The 14,862-nt window shown below is 46.5% G+C and overlaps 1 protein-coding gene across 1 annotated transcript in view; it reads right to left on the reverse strand.

Annotated features, from left to right (window-relative positions):
- LOC310782492 (neurobeachin-like) overlaps nucleotides 1-14,862 on the reverse strand; it is a gene marked incomplete at its 5' end in the record, with an annotated part of 447,634 nt that overhangs the window by 104,059 nt on the left and 328,713 nt on the right. The window contains 4 exons of the mRNA XM_083643165.1: nucleotides 6,375-6,528; nucleotides 7,580-7,797; nucleotides 11,156-11,605; nucleotides 13,539-14,222. Of these exons, the coding sequence (XP_083499291.1) occupies nucleotides 6,375-6,528; nucleotides 7,580-7,797; nucleotides 11,156-11,605; nucleotides 13,539-14,222 (1,506 nt within the window). The remainder of the gene's footprint in view (nucleotides 1-6,374; nucleotides 6,529-7,579; nucleotides 7,798-11,155; nucleotides 11,606-13,538; nucleotides 14,223-14,862) is intronic.

The following is a 14,862-nucleotide window of genomic DNA, read 5'->3' on the forward strand; positions in this document are numbered from 1 at the left end:
GCAGCAGCAAGCAGAGTTCACTGCAGAAAGAACATGCAGCTGTCTGGGCTTAACGAGTCATTGCTTCATGATTTGAGAGGTAAAACAAGCTGCAAGGTGTAATGGGAACAATATACATTCCAACGTATCCAATCATTTAAGATCACTGATATCCCAACCAACCATGAGAGGAGGTGTGTCTAAGCAGGTCCCTCTCATAACCAACCATGAGAGGAGGTGTGTCTAAGCAGGTCCCTCTCATAACCAAGCATGAGAGGAGGTGTGTCTAAGCAGGTCCCTCTCAAGCATGAGAGGAGGTGTGTCTAAGCAGGTCCCTCTCATAACCAACCATGAGAGGAGGTGTGTCTAAGCAGGTCCCTCTCAAGCATGAGAGGAGGTGTGTCTAAGCAGGTCCCTCTCATAACGAAGCATGAGAGGAGGTGTGTCTAAGCAGGTCCCTCTCATAACCAAGCATGAGAGGAGGTGTGTTTAAGCAGGTCCCTCATGAGAGGAGGTGTGTCTAAGCAGGTCCCTCTCATAACCAAGCATGAGAGGAGGTGTGTCTAAGCAGGTCCCTCTCATAACCAACCATGAGAGGAGGTGTGTCTAAGCAGGTCCCTCTCATGAGAGGAGGTGTGTTTAAGCAGGTCCCTCCTTAGAGGAGGTGTGTTTAAGCAGGTCCCTCATGAGACGAGGTGTGTTTAAGCAGGTCCCTCATGAGAGGAGGTGTGTTTATGCAGGTCCCTCATGAGAGGAGGTGTGTTTAAGCAGGTCCCTCTCATAACCAAGCATGAGAGGAGGTGTGTTTAAGCAGGTCCCTTTAATGAGAGGAGGTGTGTTTAAGCAGGTCCCTCATGAGAGGAGGTGTGTTTAAGCAGGTCCCTCTCATGAGAGGAGGTGTGTTTAAGCAGGTCCCTCATGAGAGGAGGTGTGTTTATGCAGGTCCCTCATGAGAGGAGGTGTGTTTAAGCAGGTCCCTCTCATAACCAAGCATGAGAGGAGGTGTGTTTAAGCAGGTCCCTCTCATAACCAAGCATGAGAGGAGGTGTGTCTAAGCAGGTCCCTCTCATGAGAGGAGGTGTGTTTAAGCAGGTCCCTCATGAGAGGAGGTGTGTTTAAGCAGGTCCCTCTCATGAGAGGTGTGTTTAAACAGGTCCCTCCTTAGAGGAGGTGTGTTTAAGCAGGTCCATCATGAGAGGATGTGTGTTTAAGCAGGTCCCTCCTTAGAGGAGGTGTGTTTAAGCAGGTCCATCATGAGAGGAGGTGTGTTTAAGCAGGTCCCTCTCATGAGATGAGGTGTGTTTAAGCAGGTCCCTCTCATGAGAGAAGGTGTGTTTAAGCAGGTCCCTCTCATGAGATGAGGTGTGTTTAAGCAGGTCCCTCTCATGAGAGAAGGTGTGTTTAAGCAGGTCCCTCTCATGAGAGGAGGTGTGTTTAAGCAGGTCCCTCATGAGAGGAGGTGTGTTTAAGCAGGTCCCTCTCATAACCAAGCATGAGAGGAGGTGTGTCTAAGCAGGTCCCTCTCATGAGAGGAGGTGTGTTTAAGCAGGTCCCTCTCATGAGAGGAGGCGTGTTTAAGCAGGTCCCTCTCATGAGAGGAGGTGTGTTTAAGCAGGTCCCTCTCATGAGAGGAGGTGTGTTTAAGCAGGTCCCTCATGAGAGGAGGTGTGTTTAAGCAGGTCCCTCTCATGAGAGGAGGTGTGTTTAAGCAGGTCCCTCTCATGAGAGGAGGTGTGTTTAAGCAGGTCCCTCCTTAGAGGAGGTGTGTTTAAGCAGGTCCATCATGAGAGGAGGTGTGTTTAAGCAGGTCCCTCACGCCAATAGCCAGCAAGTGCTTTGAAAAGCTGGTCATATCACAGATCCGCCCCACACTCCCCCCAGACCACGACCCGCTACAATTTGCATACCGCCCCAACAGGAGCACAGCGGATGCAGTAGCACACGTGCTCCACACCGCCCTGTCCCACCTGGAGGGGAAGGACACCTATGTAAGAATGCTGTTCGTGGACTACAGCTCAGCATTCAACACCATAGTACCCTCCAGGCTGGTACGCAAGCTCAAGGATCTGGGACTAAACACAGCAATGTGCGACTGGATCCTGGATTTCCTGACAGACTGCCGCCAGGTGGTGAGGGTGGGCAACCTCACCTCCTCCCCACTGACCATCAGCATAGGAGCGCCCCAGGGGTGCGTCTCCAGCCCCTTCTGGTACGACCTCTACACCCACGACTGCGTGGCGACTCAAACTTCGAACACCATCGTGAAGTTTGCAGACGACACAGCAGTCGTGGGGCTGATCTCGGGGGGCGACGAGACGGCCTACAGAGAGGAGGTGGGGGCCCTGGAACAATGGTGCCAGGACAACCACCTCTCTCTGAACGTCTCCAAGACCAAGGAGATCATTGTAGACTACAGGAGGGGGGGGGGGGAGGGGGGGCGCACACCCCCCAATCACCATCAACGGCACAGTGGTGGAAAGGGTGGACAGCTTCAAGTACCTGGGAGTCAACATCCACCAGGACCTGACTTGGGCCGGTCACACCGCCACTGTTGTCAAAAAGGCCCAACATCGACTACACGGACTCAGGCGCCTGAAGAAATTTGGGCTAAGGCGAGAAATCCTTAGGGACTTCTACAGAGGCACCATTGAAAGCCTGCTGACTGGCTGCTTCACCACCTGGTACGGGAACTGTACCACCATGGACCGCAGGGCGCTACGGAGAGTGAGACGCGCGGCCCAGCACGTAACAGGATGTGAGTTGCCAGAACTGCATGAACTGTATAACCAGCGGTGCCTCAGGAGGTCCCTGAAGATCATCAAAGACACAAACCATCCCCACAACAGCCTGTTCTCCCTGTTACCCTCAGGGAGGAGATACAGGGTTCCAAAAGCACGCACAAATCACTTGAGGAACAGTTTCTTCCCGCAGGCCACGAGACTCCTTAACATACACAAATAGTGTAGTAGCCGTACTGTACCGTACTGTAGCTGCTACCATTACGTATGTCTAATGTTTAATTGTATGTTTAATAAGGTATATGCTATTTGCACCTGTATGTCAAATACGTCGAATTTAAAATGTTTAAGCACGTCTAAAGTAGGCACATGACATGTGCACCTATGTGCAGTGAATATGCCACTGTCTCTGACTTGTCTTATCACTATACTGCCTTATTTTTGTGTTATGTTTTTGCACTCATATGCCCTGTTATATTTGTACTATGTTGTAAACGGAGTCCACAGCACAAGAATTTCACACGTGATACTTGTACCATGGAGTGACAATAAAAATCTTGAATCTTGAATCTTGAATCATGAGAGGAGGTGTGTTTAAGCAGGTCCCTCTCAGGGGAGGTGTGTTTAAGCAGGTCCCTCATGAGAGGAGGTGTGTTTAAGCAGGTCCCTCTCAGGGGAGGTGTGTTTAAGCAGGTCCCTCTCAGGGGAGGTGTGTTTAAGCAGGTCCCTCATGAGAGGAGGTGTGTTTAAGCAGGTCCATCATGAGAGGAGGTGTGTTTAAGCAGGTCCCTCTTATGAGAGGAGGTGTGTTTAAGCAGGTCTCTCCTGAGAGGAGGTGTGTTTAAGCAGGTCCCTCTCATGAGAGGAGGTGTGTTTAAGCAGGTCCCTCTCATGAGAGGAGGTGTGTTTAAGCAGGTCCCTCTCATGAGAGGAGGTGTGTTTAAGCAGGTCCCTCATGAGAGGAGGTGTGTTTAAGCAGGTCCCTCTCATAACCAAGCAGGAGAGGAGGTGTGTCTAAGCAGGTCCCTCTCAGGGGAGGAGGTGTGTTTAAGCAGGTCCCTCATGAGAGGAGGTGTGTTTAAGCAGGTCCCTCTCATGAGAGGAGGTGTGTTTAAGCAGGTCCCTCTCATGAAAGGAGGTGTGTTTAAGCAGGTCCCTCTCATGAGAGGAGGTGTGTTTAAGCAGGTCCCTCTCAGGGGAGGAGGTGTGTTTAAGCAGGTCCCTCTCAGGGAAGGTGTGTTTAAGCAGGTCTCTCATGAGAGGAGGTGTGTTTAAGCAGGTCCCTCTCAGGGAAGGTGTGTTTAAGCAGGTCTCTCATGAGAGGAGGTGTGTTTAAGCAGGTCCCTCTCATGAGAGGAGGTGTGTTTAAGCAGGTCCCTCTCAGGGGAGGTGTGTTTAAGCAGGTCCCTCTCAGGGGAGGTGTGTTTAAGCAGGTCCCTCATGAGAGGAGGTGTGTTTAAGCAGGTCCATCATGAGAGGAGGTGTGTTTAAGCAGGTCCCTCTTATGAGAGGAGGTGTGTTTAAGCAGGTCTCTCCTGAGAGGAGGTGTGTTTAAGCAGGTCCCTCTCATGAGAGGAGGTGTGTTTAAGCAGGTCCCTCTCATGAGAGGAGGTGTGTTTAAGCAGGTCCCTCTCATGAGAGGAGGTGTGTTTAAGCAGGTCCCTCATGAGAGGAGGTGTGTTTAAGCAGGTCCCTCTCATAACCAAGCAGGAGAGGAGGTGTGTCTAAGCAGGTCCCTCTCAGGGGAGGAGGTGTGTTTAAGCAGGTCCCTCATGAGAGGAGGTGTGTTTAAGCAGGTCCCTCTCATGAGAGGAGGTGTGTTTAAGCAGGTCCCTCTCATGAAATGAGGTGTGTTTAAGCAGGTCCCTCTCATGAGAGGAGGTGTGTTTAAGCAGGTCCCTCTCAGGGAAGGAGGTGTGTTTAAGCAGGTCCCTCTCAGGGAAGGTGTGTTTAAGCAGGTCTCTCATGAGAGGAGGTGTGTTTAAGCAGGTCCCTCTCATGAGAGGAGGTGTGTTTAAGCAGGTCCCTCTCAGGGGAGGAGGTGTGTTTAAGCAGGTCCCTCTCATGAGAGGTGTGTTTAACTCATTGAGTGCCAGCCACTTTTGGAAAACGGATGCTCCCAGTGCCAGCCCTTTCAGAGCATTTTCAGTGATAACTCAAGAACACTGAACACGCCCAAAGAACGATGAGACTCTCTTGTATCATCAGCAAAAAAAGAGTTTATTGATATCATTTTCCGTTCTTTAGTTATCAGCTGGAGAAGATAGGTTGATTTCACCAAAAACAGACGTTTCAAACTAGAAGCTGAGATAATGAGCCTTTTGTGAAATGAAGCATTTCAAGCACATCACTGACTCTGAAGCTAATATTTTCTGATGTAGTGACACCTCAAAAATAATTTCCTTCAATAAAACAGCGAAAACAAAGGAATTTTGATGACAAAATAATATTTTTTAGCTGCAACCAGCAGCGCTGGCCCCTGCGTGCGCAGACCCTACACCTACTTGCTGGTCTTGATTTACAGTTGGTGGGCATCAGGTATTCTAGCTTGTTTGCCAATCTGTCCATCGAACCTGCTGTCTGGGTCGGTGTTGTATGGTGCCCTACGTGCCCCACCCCCCTCAACTGCAAACTCCTCCGTGGGAGTGTCTCTGGTGGCTCTCTGCTGCACGTTTGCTCTGCATGTTTCAAAGTGCGCTACACCCAGCTCTATTTTCACATCGTTCCGCCGTTTTTGTCGCCGGCTCCCAGTGCTTCCAGCTGAGAATGATTTGGCTTTTCAGAAAGACGCTGGTGTTGTGCTCCTTTTCTGGCAACTGAACTAATCATGTGGAGGGGCTATCGCAGCGGAGACGGAGGGGCTCAATTGTGGGACAGATTGGCTGCTGTTCACAGGCACAGCTAATGTTACAGCGTTTCCCCACACGGCTTCTTCTACTCTTTTTTGTCATCTTTCTCTAATCCGGAGAGCACTGTCGCCACCTAATGGGTCCGTAAAATAGCTTCTACACCTTCAAAATCCCCCATACTTTTACAGGAGATGCATCAGGCTTTGATCCACGTCCCACCGTCAAAAAACGCAATTGACGACTTTAGTCGTCATTGGCACTCTACGTTACTATTTGAATTGACGACTATAGTCGTCATTGGCACTCAATGAGTTAAGCAGGTCCCTCTCAGGGGAGGTGTGTTTAAGCAGGTCCCTCTCATGAGAGGAGGTGTGTTTAAGCAGGTCTCTCCTGAGAGGAGGTGTGTTTAAGCAGGTCCCTCTCATGAGAGGAGGTGTGTTTAAGCAGGTCCCTCTCATGAGAGGAGGTGTGTTTAAGCAGGTCCCTCTCATGAGAGGAGGTGTGTTTAAGCAGGTCCCTCTCATGAGAGGAGGTGTGTTTAAGCAGGTCCCTCTCAGGGGAGGAGGTGTGTTTAAGCAGGTCCCTCTCATGAGAGAAGGTGTGTTTAAGCAGGTCTCTCCTGAGAGGAGGTGTGTTTAAGCAGGTCCCTCTCAGGGGAGGAGGTGTGTTTAAGCAGGTCCCTCTCAGGGGAGGTGTGTTTAAGCAGGTCCCTCTCATTTTCAGCATTAGGCCTGAGTCACGCCTAATTAGCGGCCAGTGACCTGCAATTTTCCCTTGCACCACCAAGGGGCAGAGCAGAGCCACTTACAGAGGGGGAGGTGGCAGCGGAGAGGAGAGGCAGGATGCCTCCACAGGCAATGATGATGTTGTCCACCATCTGGGAGATGAGGTGGATGGTGTTGTGCACGAAGATGATGTTCTCATTGCTGTTCACAAAATCCATCACCGACTTGGTGGAGTGGCTGAGAGAAAAAACAGTCAAATCAGTTGGATTGATTTTACATAAAGACACACTGAAGATCCTTTGAGGAGGTGTGATTTTCAACACATCAAATAAAGCAAGATAGAATTATCTCTCCATAGTATTATACAAAGTACAATTACAGATGTGTGGAAAGTGTTACGTCCTTTTGGAGGGTATAAACGGAAGACGGTGAACTAGCATAAATAAATAAAAACAGCTAACCCACTAATACCGACTAATACTGGATTTTTGGGGTCAATGTCGATATTAGCGAGGGGGGAAAAATCCGATATCACACACACAGACTTAAAGACTTTTTTTTTGCAATGATCACTCCAATATCAAACACTTGTGACAAAGAGATGTAATGGAGGTAGGACATTTTACCCCAAATAATATGTAAAAAAAAAAAGTATAAAAAGGAAGCAGGCCAGCCCTCTAGGTGTCCTTTCAATATTTAATTAGCATCTGGGACAGACAACAGCACAACAGACGCGAAGCCTGCATTAGTGTTGTGTTTTGTACTTTTGGCCTTGCACCTATGTTGAACGTTGGGATCGAGTGTGCTCGCTATTGGAGAGTTTGGACGTTACACTAAATAATAATAAACCTTATTGTCCAAAATGAAAATTTCACTGTGAATTTAATTATTATTATAAATAACTATATAAACACACACAGACACGCACACGCACACACACACACACACACACACAACAAATATATATAACCTGAATTAAGAAAAAATATCAAATATACATAAAATGCTGCCTATATAACTTTTTTCAATTGTAGTTTTTATTGTTTACTCCAGAAAGACACAAACAAACATCACTATACACAAACAATACACACCATACACACACAATAAAGGGTGAACAGAGCCTGTAGTGAGGAGTAGGTCTACATTATATTTCAACAAGACAATTTATGCCTTTTATTTCCCATTTTCCCCAGCTTTTTTTCAAAAGATTGTTCCTTCATTTTCAACCTGTGAGATTGATTATCACCAGGATGTATTTGTGTTTGTAAGACGGAAAGCCCCTCACCTCCTCCACACATGCACATCAGTCTCCAGGGCGAACAGCAGGTCAGTGAGCAGCCTCTGGTGCATGGGCGACCATTTGAACTCGGGGATGCGGAACATGGTGGTGCGCGGGCCGGGGCTGAACTGCCGCCGCTGCTCCTCCGTCATGGGCATACCCCTGAAACCCAGATCAACACGCAGGTCCCGCTCCAACTGGGCCGCGCTACGACCCCCCAGAGTCTGACATGGGGAGAGAAGGGGGAGTGGGGCGGTTAATGAGCGAGTCAGCCAGCAGAAGGCTTTCAATACACAATAACACATCACCGGCCAGGCAAATATGCATTTCACTCATAAATGAATCAAACAAAGGTTACGGCTGTGACATCTTCACACTGCAGGCAGCCAAATTAAGTCCTTAAGTCCTTTCATTGCACATGGTCATTAGCCATCAACAGCCAATCAGTTTTGTATGCTTGACTTTATTTCATGTCATTCTGTTTTTTGTACAATAATAGGGACATGGAAATGGGAATGGATATAATAAACGTCCCATGAGTGCAAAATGGACGAGAAGTTGATTACAGCAATTCAAAGTTTCCCAGTTTTCCACTTTTATTTAAAGGACTACAGAAATAAAATAAACGTCAAAGAAATGATGCTTGGAGAATGTCTGTATCCATTGATTATACAGATTCTTTCCCTGTTTGTTTTCCATTAGTCTGACTCAACAGAAGTAGGCTGTGGGTATAAGGTGCTGTCTGTTAAAGCTAATCCGCTATCTGGCTACAGATGATCAAGTTATGTTTGGTTGTTGTTGTTGTTGTTGTTTTTAATCAGTAAAAGACCTACTACATACAGGTGGTCGACATACTTACTGTTTTTCATGAATGCTAGCTAATTAATTGCTAGGTAGTTATCAAAACAATGTAAAGTTATGAAAGGCAATACGAAAGCAGTGAAAAATACAGGATTTGCCTGTACAAAACGTTGGAGCGTTGATGTTGAGTCCATGACATACTCGGAGCTTCTCGCACCGCACACATTCAGTCAGTCCAGAGTGACCCAGACCTGTTAGAGAAGCACCTAGTAGACAGTAGGACAACAGAACCCAGGGGCGCTGCCAGGGATTTTGGGCCCCATGACAGGACATAGTATGGGCCCCACTGATGCCGGCGTCCAAAGGGCGCCGGCCGAAAAATTTGGACTGTTTGAAGCTGATTTAGAGGATAATATCGCATTTTAAATTATATTAGGATAACACTGTAGTGTTGTCATTATTCAGTCTTAACCATCAATATTTGCTCCTTTTCTCACTCTCATCCCTGTTGAATCATCATACTCTCTCTCTGCTCTGAATACACCAGAGGGAACAAAGAAACACTATCAACTAATGACTAGAAAGAATATTGATACACATGTGGAGTCCAACAGTAGCCTGTACTACGAATGTTGGATAAGAAGATCCAGGATCTGTCCCTTGATCTGGTTTGTCTAAACCAGATCAGCTCGATTGTAGTTAACTTGTACTACGAACCTCGTTTGCCAGTCGTTAACTCGAACCAGGTTTTTCTAATCAAGTTGACTGCGCGTGCACATGAAAATGCCCGTGCACACGAGCTCGTGCCCGCAAAAGAGGCGTGGTTTTTAACAACTAGCCAATCACAATGCAATATGGACCGCTCAGCTCAGAACCGTAGCTTTTACAGCGCCAGACACGCCTATTTCCTCATTCATCAAAGCCATCGACTACTATGTCAGAATCAAAATCCGCATTGGATATTTTTAGTCTGTTCCCGAATGACTGTCTAAAGTTACCACTTTTATTCACATCAGTCATTTATTTGAAGAACGGTTTCTGCCTCCACGTATCCTACAGCAGCTGAATTCACCCTCTCAATAAACTGCGAGTGGAAGCAATGTGTAGCCTAATGTCTCAGTCCAAAATCCGTAGACCATTTAGGCTCAACGAATAATAATGATGTCATGTTTAGTCGCACTGATTGAATAATTCCTATAGGCTATCAATAAAAAAAAGAATGATAATAAAATTAAAAGAGGCTTCTGAACGACACGGTATGTGCGGGCATAGATTTCATTTATAAAAAATAGCCTATTTTGTGGTCACATATATATTGTCAGCAGAGTCGCATATCTCCATATTTCATATAATGATGCTGGAAATATGAAGTTCAATCACATCATACAGGCCAAAAGCAACACTTGCAGCTGCAAAATGCAGGAGTAGGCTAGATATGAATCATCTTAATATGGGATCGCCTGTGTGCAGGTGATCCCATATTAAATTGCTTAGATGTAGTAGGCCAGCATGTAAGCTATGACTATTTCAATTCCAACCCAACGTCAGTCTCAGCTCCATTGCGCACACGGCACCGTGCGCTTTGGAGACGTTTATGTAACCTTTTTATGCCGGTTTAGTGATATTTCTCCACTCACTATTCAGCTGCAATCGATCAGCGGGATCAAACAACGTATCTAGGCTACTTGAGAGCACAAAAATGAATATATAAAAACATATTCCAAAGTGGTATAGGGCTTAATTAAAATAGCCAACAAGTGCAAGGCTTTAGTCCTTGATTAACATTAACATTGATTACCATTACTCATTCAACATTACAATTCGTGCTCCTTCGGGAAACTCATCCAGAAAGGGGTTGGCCATTTTTCCAAACTGCTGATTCGATTGGTTCGTGGGCGGTGGATTTAAGGTCTAATCTTATCCTTGCAACTTAACCTGCTACGGACCAGGTTAAGTGTGAAGCATAAGTTGCTATGGAAATATATGTCGGTAAGAAGTTAACTTGCTTTGTAGTACGGCCAAACCAGGTTTAAACCTGAAGTTACCTCGCTAAACCACTAAACTGGCTTTGTAGTACAGGCCTCAGGAGAGTGTTTAGCATGAGACTGTTGTGATATCATTATTCAGTCTTAATATCATTATGTTCTCCTTTTCTCATTGGCTGTCATTTGTGGGCTGCTTTTCCTTTCATATAATGGTCATTATGTGGACAAATAAATTGTGTTGATCCTTCTTATTTTTTTATTATTATTATTACTATTATTATTATTATTATTATTATTATTATTATTAGTATTACAAATAAATCCCCACAGACCCACTGCAATTGTGCCAACTACCATGTCATTCAACACAATGCTGCTGTGCGTGTCTCACCTCCTTCATCAGTTAGGAACGGCTTGCAAACAATTGTTTGCATTGATTAAATGTTCGCTAGACAGGAGGGAAATGTAAACACTCTGTGAAGTAAGCATATTTCACTAAGGTCTAACAGGGTAATTTCCAGTAGTTAAGAAAAGTTGAATAAATGTTCAGATGGCGCCGGACAGACTAGACCAGTGATACTCAACTGGTGGCCCGCGGGCCACATGCGGCCCGCGGGCGCCCCCTGTGTGGCCCGCGATGGAATTGCAAAAAAAGATTTTTTTTTTTTTTTTTTTTTTTTTAGGGCCCCTGTCAGCTTCAAGGGCCCCTAGAATCGTCCTAGGTTTCCCCACCTATACGGCGCCCCTGACAGAACCAGACACACACACAAACACAAACAAACAGGCAGAAACACACCTGAGTAGTGGCGGTGGTTTGGATCTTCTTGGTATCCTTGTCCTTCCCGTCATCTGACCTCTCTGTGTCGGAGGTGGTGCTGGCCGTGTCTCCTCCAGTCTTAAGCCCTGCAGCCTCTCCCTCTGCCCCACATGGGCCCTCTCCCTCTGGGTACTCTGGCCTGGAGGCTGTCTGGACCTGGGCTTGACTCTCGGCCTCAGCGATGGAGCTGATGTCGGCCAGAGGGCTCTGGATGTCGAAGGGCCCGTCCTCCGGAAGTTCCCCGGCAGCATGGCTCTGGGTCTGGGTTAAATCGGAGCCGCAGCTAGTCATGTGGGCCAGCAGGCTGAGGTCGTCACTGGCACTGGTGGAGGAGTGAGCTGGGACCGGGCCGGATGGAGTGGGCTGGTCTGGGCTGGGCAGTACGAGGGGGTCTGTAGCTGCCAGAGCTGGGAGCAGCTTCTCATCCACCTGGGGAAATGGGTGGAGCGGGGAAGGACAGGAGGGACATTAAAAAATAGGGGTGGGAATCGCAGAGTAACTCACGATACGGTCACGATACTTGGCCCTCGATAACGATATTATCAAGATACAGCGATTCTGCGATAAACGATATATTGGAAGAAATTTAACCTACGATACATCACGATAATATTATCTGTGTAACTGAAGAGAAAAAAATACCCCGAAAAAAAGGCAAGAAGCAGGTACAGTATTATGTATTTATTAGCAGAATTGACATGAACTCACTCAGAGTTCACTCACTCACTCATACCATTTTCGATACCATGGAGGAAAAGTTACACATTAAGAGTATATATATATTTTTATTATTAAAACAAGAGAACAATGGCATATATTCACAATGTATTTTTAAGATGTCTTAAGTAGTTAGTGGGGGGTGGGGATGTTCCAGCTTTCATGTTTCATGTAGGCTACAATTCCCTCCAAAGCCTCCCTCAAGCTGAGCTGCTGCCCCCAGTATGCTCAGAGTGTAGCCCAAGACAGCCCAAACACCAACTCTGCATGTCCAGGATTCAGTTATAAATCGCAACTTCGACAATTCTGCACCAAAGAACGTAAATCGATAAGAACTGACGGCTGGATTGTTCCGCTCAGTGGTTCCACTGCAACATCAAGGCGGTAGCGCTGTTGTAAAAAAATAACAACACAATCTTCGTCTCTTGCCTTCAATACTCTTTGTCTGCTACATCCGGGTACCTCCACCGGCAATGCGTTTAACGTTAAATGTAGCTGCAATCTACAAGCAGGATCCATGTATCAACAGATTTCAAAGCCAATATGTTACTGGAAAGAGCGTCACTCCGACTGGTTAACAAGTGAAACATTTGGTCACTCACACTGGCGTTTTGAGCCCGGTGTTGGTGAAGTGGTTACAGCAGCAGTAGTGGGATTAGCTAATGTAGCTAACAGCTGCAGTGCTGTGTGTGTCTGTGTGGAGGAGGCAGAGGGAGGCTGCTGGTATCGATAAACTTGATACTGTAGAAAATGAGTATTGTATCCGTTTAAAAATGTTTAGTAGCCTATCGAGTAAGTACCTAAGTATCAATATTTTTGACAACCCTATAGGACTGTTTATCAAAATGGCTGTGGGGGAATCAGTTTAAAAATCCTGCATATTTTATCGTGCATTCCTTTATAACTGGGGACTGGTAATCTTACGACTTCAAAGGTCATGAGTTGGGCGGTGACATCATCAGAGCTGGTATTTCCCATTCCAAACTCGTAGGAGTCTCAGCAGCCCCAACCTCAAAAATCCAAGATGGCTGCGCCGCGCAACAACAGTAGTAGTAATCGTACTAATGTTGTTTAGCACTTCTGTTTTGTTTGTGTCTCATTAAATCAGCTGTACACACAGCACTGCCTAACATCTATCTGTGTGGACATGAGGCTGCAGTGTTTGTATGCGCGAAATGCCATGTTGTCAATTGTTATTGCTAACAATGGCTAACAATGGCTAGCCTGGCTAGCGACTGGATCTGACCAATGAACAGTGAACTTCCCAGCTCAAGTTTTCTGCAAATGGAACGCTAACAAAACGGATGTGATGTCATTTAGCCTCCACATCCCAGTTATTTTGCGATAAAGGAACGCACCATTAATAACATCGATACTTGGTGCCAGTGTATCGATAACGTATTGCAAGTGGAAATATTGCGATACCGTGAGTATCGATATTTTGTCCCACCCCTATTAAAAAAGACGTATATATATATATATATATATAGGCCTATATATATACAGTATATATTCTAGAAAACATCTATAGTGGAGATAGAGCAGAGGAGCTTTGGGGGGATTCTATTCTTGACTATTAGGGGAAGATGTGGCTCCACGAGCGGGATCTTGATCAATCAATGCTGGTAAATCCGTAGCTTCTTACCTTGCTGAAGAGAAATCCGTTGTTGCTGGGGACACTGTCCTTCTCATCAGCCAGTGTGATGAGTGGCCCCATGTTCCCATCTTCCTCCAGGGTGACTCCGGACAGCCCCAGGCTCACCCCTATGCCGACCCCTGACCCCGCTGTGTCATCTTTAGGCGCCAAGTTCCCATTCAGGTTCTGAACTACAGCGCAGTAAGCGCTGTCTAGGAGAGAATCGACCTCCACCAGAGGTCCGTTTTCCATTCCTCCTCCGCCTCCTCCACCGACGAGGAGGCCTTCAGGAGACAAGTCCAGGTCATCCAGCTTCACTTCCGTGGCCTCCACCTTCTCCGCTTTAATGTCCACCAGCAGGTCATGAACCTCCACCCTCACCCCGGGGCCCACGCTCTGCTCCCCAGGGGTCAGGGCTTCTCCGTTGGGGCGCTTCATCACGACGGCCTCTGCCAGGAGGTTGCGGGAGTCTCCGCCGGCCCCCTCGCTGTACTCCGCCTCGCTCTCAGGTGTCTGTGTCTGGGAGTTGTCGTCAATCTCCAGGTTGCCGTTGACAACAGGGGTGGGGGTGGCGGAGAGGCCGGAGATGGTCGAGACTGAGCCTTTCTTCCCCTTCTTCATGTTCTCCTCCTCCTGACGCTGGTACTCCTCATACATCTTAGCCAGGTACTCCTTATGAGCCTCGTAGGTCACCTATAACAGAGCATAAGGAGATGAGCAGTTACGCTATCAGGACAGAATGGTTAACACTTATTATATATAATATAATAATAACAATAATATACACATCAGTAACTTCTCCACTAGATAGTCCTCATGGAGCTTGTAGTCTTTACCAAAGGCTGGATAAATTGGGCAAACGCCTAACAATGACTATTAGGCATGATCTATCCATAATGTATCTTAACTTTTGCACTATTCTGTCCTGAAAATTAGGCCAGTAGAGTTTCCACCACTAAACAAAGGGCAGAGAGGTGCTCAGTTATTAAGATTCAATATTGACCAATCAATAATACATCAGCCAAGCATAGGCCGTGCAGTTCAATAAAAGGAGAAAGAATTATAATCAATAATAGCGAATATGTACAAATCAATAAGTTCTTGCTCACCTTCGACCATACGTTATGTCAAAATATCAACCTAAGCAATGTGTTCCTTTAAGGGCACACTAGATTTGATCTAAGAGCGATCAGTTGCCAGTATCAACCAACGGTCTCTACGAACAGCAGGGAGATTCTGAAATCTCAGATTTGACAAATCAATATCTACATCCATCAATACATGTGTAAATCACATAAAGAACCGCATGACACAAGACTGCATGTGCACACAA

This window comes from Poromitra crassiceps (genome assembly GCF_964638095.1).
Source record: "Poromitra crassiceps genome assembly, chromosome: 1".
Taxonomy (NCBI): Eukaryota; Metazoa; Chordata; class Actinopteri; order Beryciformes; family Melamphaidae; genus Poromitra; species Poromitra crassiceps.